Source organism: Sus scrofa, chromosome 18 (genome assembly GCF_000003025.6).
Source record: "Sus scrofa isolate TJ Tabasco breed Duroc chromosome 18, Sscrofa11.1, whole genome shotgun sequence".
Lineage (NCBI taxonomy): Eukaryota > Metazoa > Chordata > Mammalia > Artiodactyla > Suidae > Sus > Sus scrofa.
In genome coordinates, this window is record NC_010460.4 from 31,370,001 (window position 1) to 31,372,500 (window position 2,500).

The 2,500-nt window shown below is 43.0% G+C and overlaps 1 protein-coding gene across 16 annotated transcripts in view; it reads right to left on the reverse strand.

Annotated features, from left to right (window-relative positions):
* FOXP2 (forkhead box P2) overlaps window positions 1–2,500 on the reverse strand; it is a 555,422-nt gene that overhangs the window by 34,899 nt on the left and 518,023 nt on the right. For all 16 annotated transcript variants that reach the window (XM_021078421.1, XM_021078435.1, XM_021078434.1 and 13 more), the window contains 3 exon segments: window positions 1,388–1,589; window positions 219–295; window positions 1–79 (listed from right to left, as the gene is read on the reverse strand). The exon segment at window positions 1–79 is cut by the window's left edge and continues 23 nt beyond it. In XM_021078421.1, coding sequence (XP_020934080.1) covers window positions 1–79; window positions 219–295; window positions 1,388–1,589 — 358 coding nt within the window.

Consider the following 2,500-nt stretch of genomic DNA (forward strand, 5'->3'; position numbering starts at 1 on the left):
TGAAGTAAGCAAATGTCCGTGTAAACCAGCTGTAAATTTCATTAAGTGTTAACTGCCTGTCAGATGACTCCATGATAGCCTGAAATGAGACAAGATACATAGTGACATAAAATAACGGTTTACTAACTAGGCTCGATGACACTTCCTCATCCAAGCCTTTCTTTAAGCATTAATGAATTTTAATTTAATCAGGCAAAGTTAATTTTCCTTCTACTTACCTGCCTTATGAGAGTTGCATAAGTAAAGGGAGGTCTGACATCTGCATTTTTATAAAACTCGTAGTTTGGGGCAATTTCTACAAAAGCAAAAAGGAGGTGTTAATTCTGCTCATAATGCCCATTGCATAGGATTGGTTTCTCATATTTTCCCCCTAGTATTGGTGAAGTGATTTCAGGGAGAAAGCCACTGACTAGTGAAAGCACAAAGCATGACAGTGGAATTGAATTATATGGAAAAGGCCATTTCTGACATGAAGTGCAAATGAAGCGTCCCTAGTTGTTGGCGGTACTTCAGGAACAGTGTGACCAGCTGGCCTGAGGATTTTTCCAACAGCCAGGTCCTCTTTTAAGCGGGTGGTTTAGGCATGTTCTTACATGGACTTTTGCCCCCCTGCCATAATCTTCGCTTCTCTCATCTAATACTTTCGAAAAGAACACAAGGATCATCTCTTGGGCGTCTGTGGCCCTCTGACAAAGGAAACACAAAACCCTCACAAGCGCCCGTGTGGAAAATAACTTCACTTTTGGTAAAAAGGGGGCTCTGGGCTAATAATGGCTGCAACGTGTGACTGTGATTATCCAGATGCCCCAGGGGGCGGGGGCGAGGGTTTGGTGGGGAGGAGGGAGCAGGGGGAGAGAGGAGGGAAGTAAATTTGTGTTCCATGCCAACTGCGCCTCTCAGATGCATCTTAGGCAAAGTAGCGGGAAGGCACCAGGAGCTGGGCTAGGGTTTCATTAGGTAGCACCCTGATAAAGACTGATTCCTGTAAAGCCTGCACAGTGTTGCGTAAGGCATTGGTGCTTCACATCCATCCTTTTAAAGGGCTCTTCTCATAGAGCATTCCTCGCAGATGTTGTACTGCTCCAGTCTTCCCTCGGAGATCAAAGGATCTCACTGCATTGAGGTGATAATATGGGCTGTCCTGACAACACATCTCTCAACGTCTCTAATGGGGAGAGCTTGCTTTCCTGAACAACCATTCAGAACAGTCCATCACGATGTGCTTAGGGAATCACCCCTATCCGCATTTACCAGGAATAAAACAATTATCACTCCATAAATCATGACTTGAGTTTCCATGTGCTCTGGAATGGCTCATGTACAGTTGCTTCGGCTATAGTTTTCCTCTCCCAAAGTAAAAGAGCTCTACTGAGCATTCATATCCTACCTGATGACATGGGAATGTTGTATTTGTCTGAATGTCGCCTTCGTATGGCTCCCACATTGGGCACACTGGCTGGGGTGATTACTGAGGGTCCCTGGGTAATCGGGGTGACTGGGGCCGTTGGTGTGGTAGGGGTTTGAGGTAAGCTCTGTGGGGATGTCTCCAACATGTTCTTCGACATGGTGACACTAGACACCAGATTTAGCTGCAAAGGCCCAAGAGAAGGGCAGGAAAAAGGTAGAGACAAGAGAAAAAGACTTAAAAAGGTTTGACAAATGAGAGTGGATTCACTTCTACAGCTGTGTTGCCACTAATAAGCTGCAAAAGGAAGCAGCCAATCTCAACTAATTACAGGATGAAATTGTATCATAAGAACGCTAATTAGAGGATGCTGTTAGAGGTTATCTAATAATCTACTGCACTGTTACTTAGGACTAACTCCTTCTTGTCCTACCAGACTTCAGCCAAAGTCTATGTCCTTAAGTAAAAAGCCAGTTGCTGATCATCGACTGTCCCTGTTGTTAAACAGGTGTAGGCCCCAGTGAAGCAATAACAACAGCAATAACCAAGGATGCAAAGTTTTCAACCAACAGGACTTCAAGTAAGTTGCTATTCTGTTGCTGCCAGAATTTTTTTTTTTTTTTTTTTTTCCATAGTCCCAAATCTCAGCTGAGAGGCTCCAGCCAGCTGGAAAATTTTACACTGACCTTTAGTCTCCTTGCTAATTTGGTGGAATGGTAATGACATTACTACATATTCAAACAAAATTGTCTTAATTGCAAATTAGCCGGAGGAGGCTGAAAATTTTCAAATTAAATCTGATTGGAGATGGAGAGAGGGAAATGGAATTTCCTCACTAACAATCATTTGTGGCATGTGTTAACAAATATAATGAAATGTCAAGTTTGCCAATTCCTCTGGAAGTATCATTTTCAATTTATGATTACAGTGTCACTTAATGCTGATGTACCCTGGAAAGTGGGTGTCAGGGTAGAAAAAAGGAAAAAAGGTGAGAATGTATGCAAGCTGTTTAACGGTGTGCCCTTCATTACTCCCCTCAGAAAGGCCCTGTTCTTCATTATCAAAAAACTCATATCACCTCTGTCATATTTACCA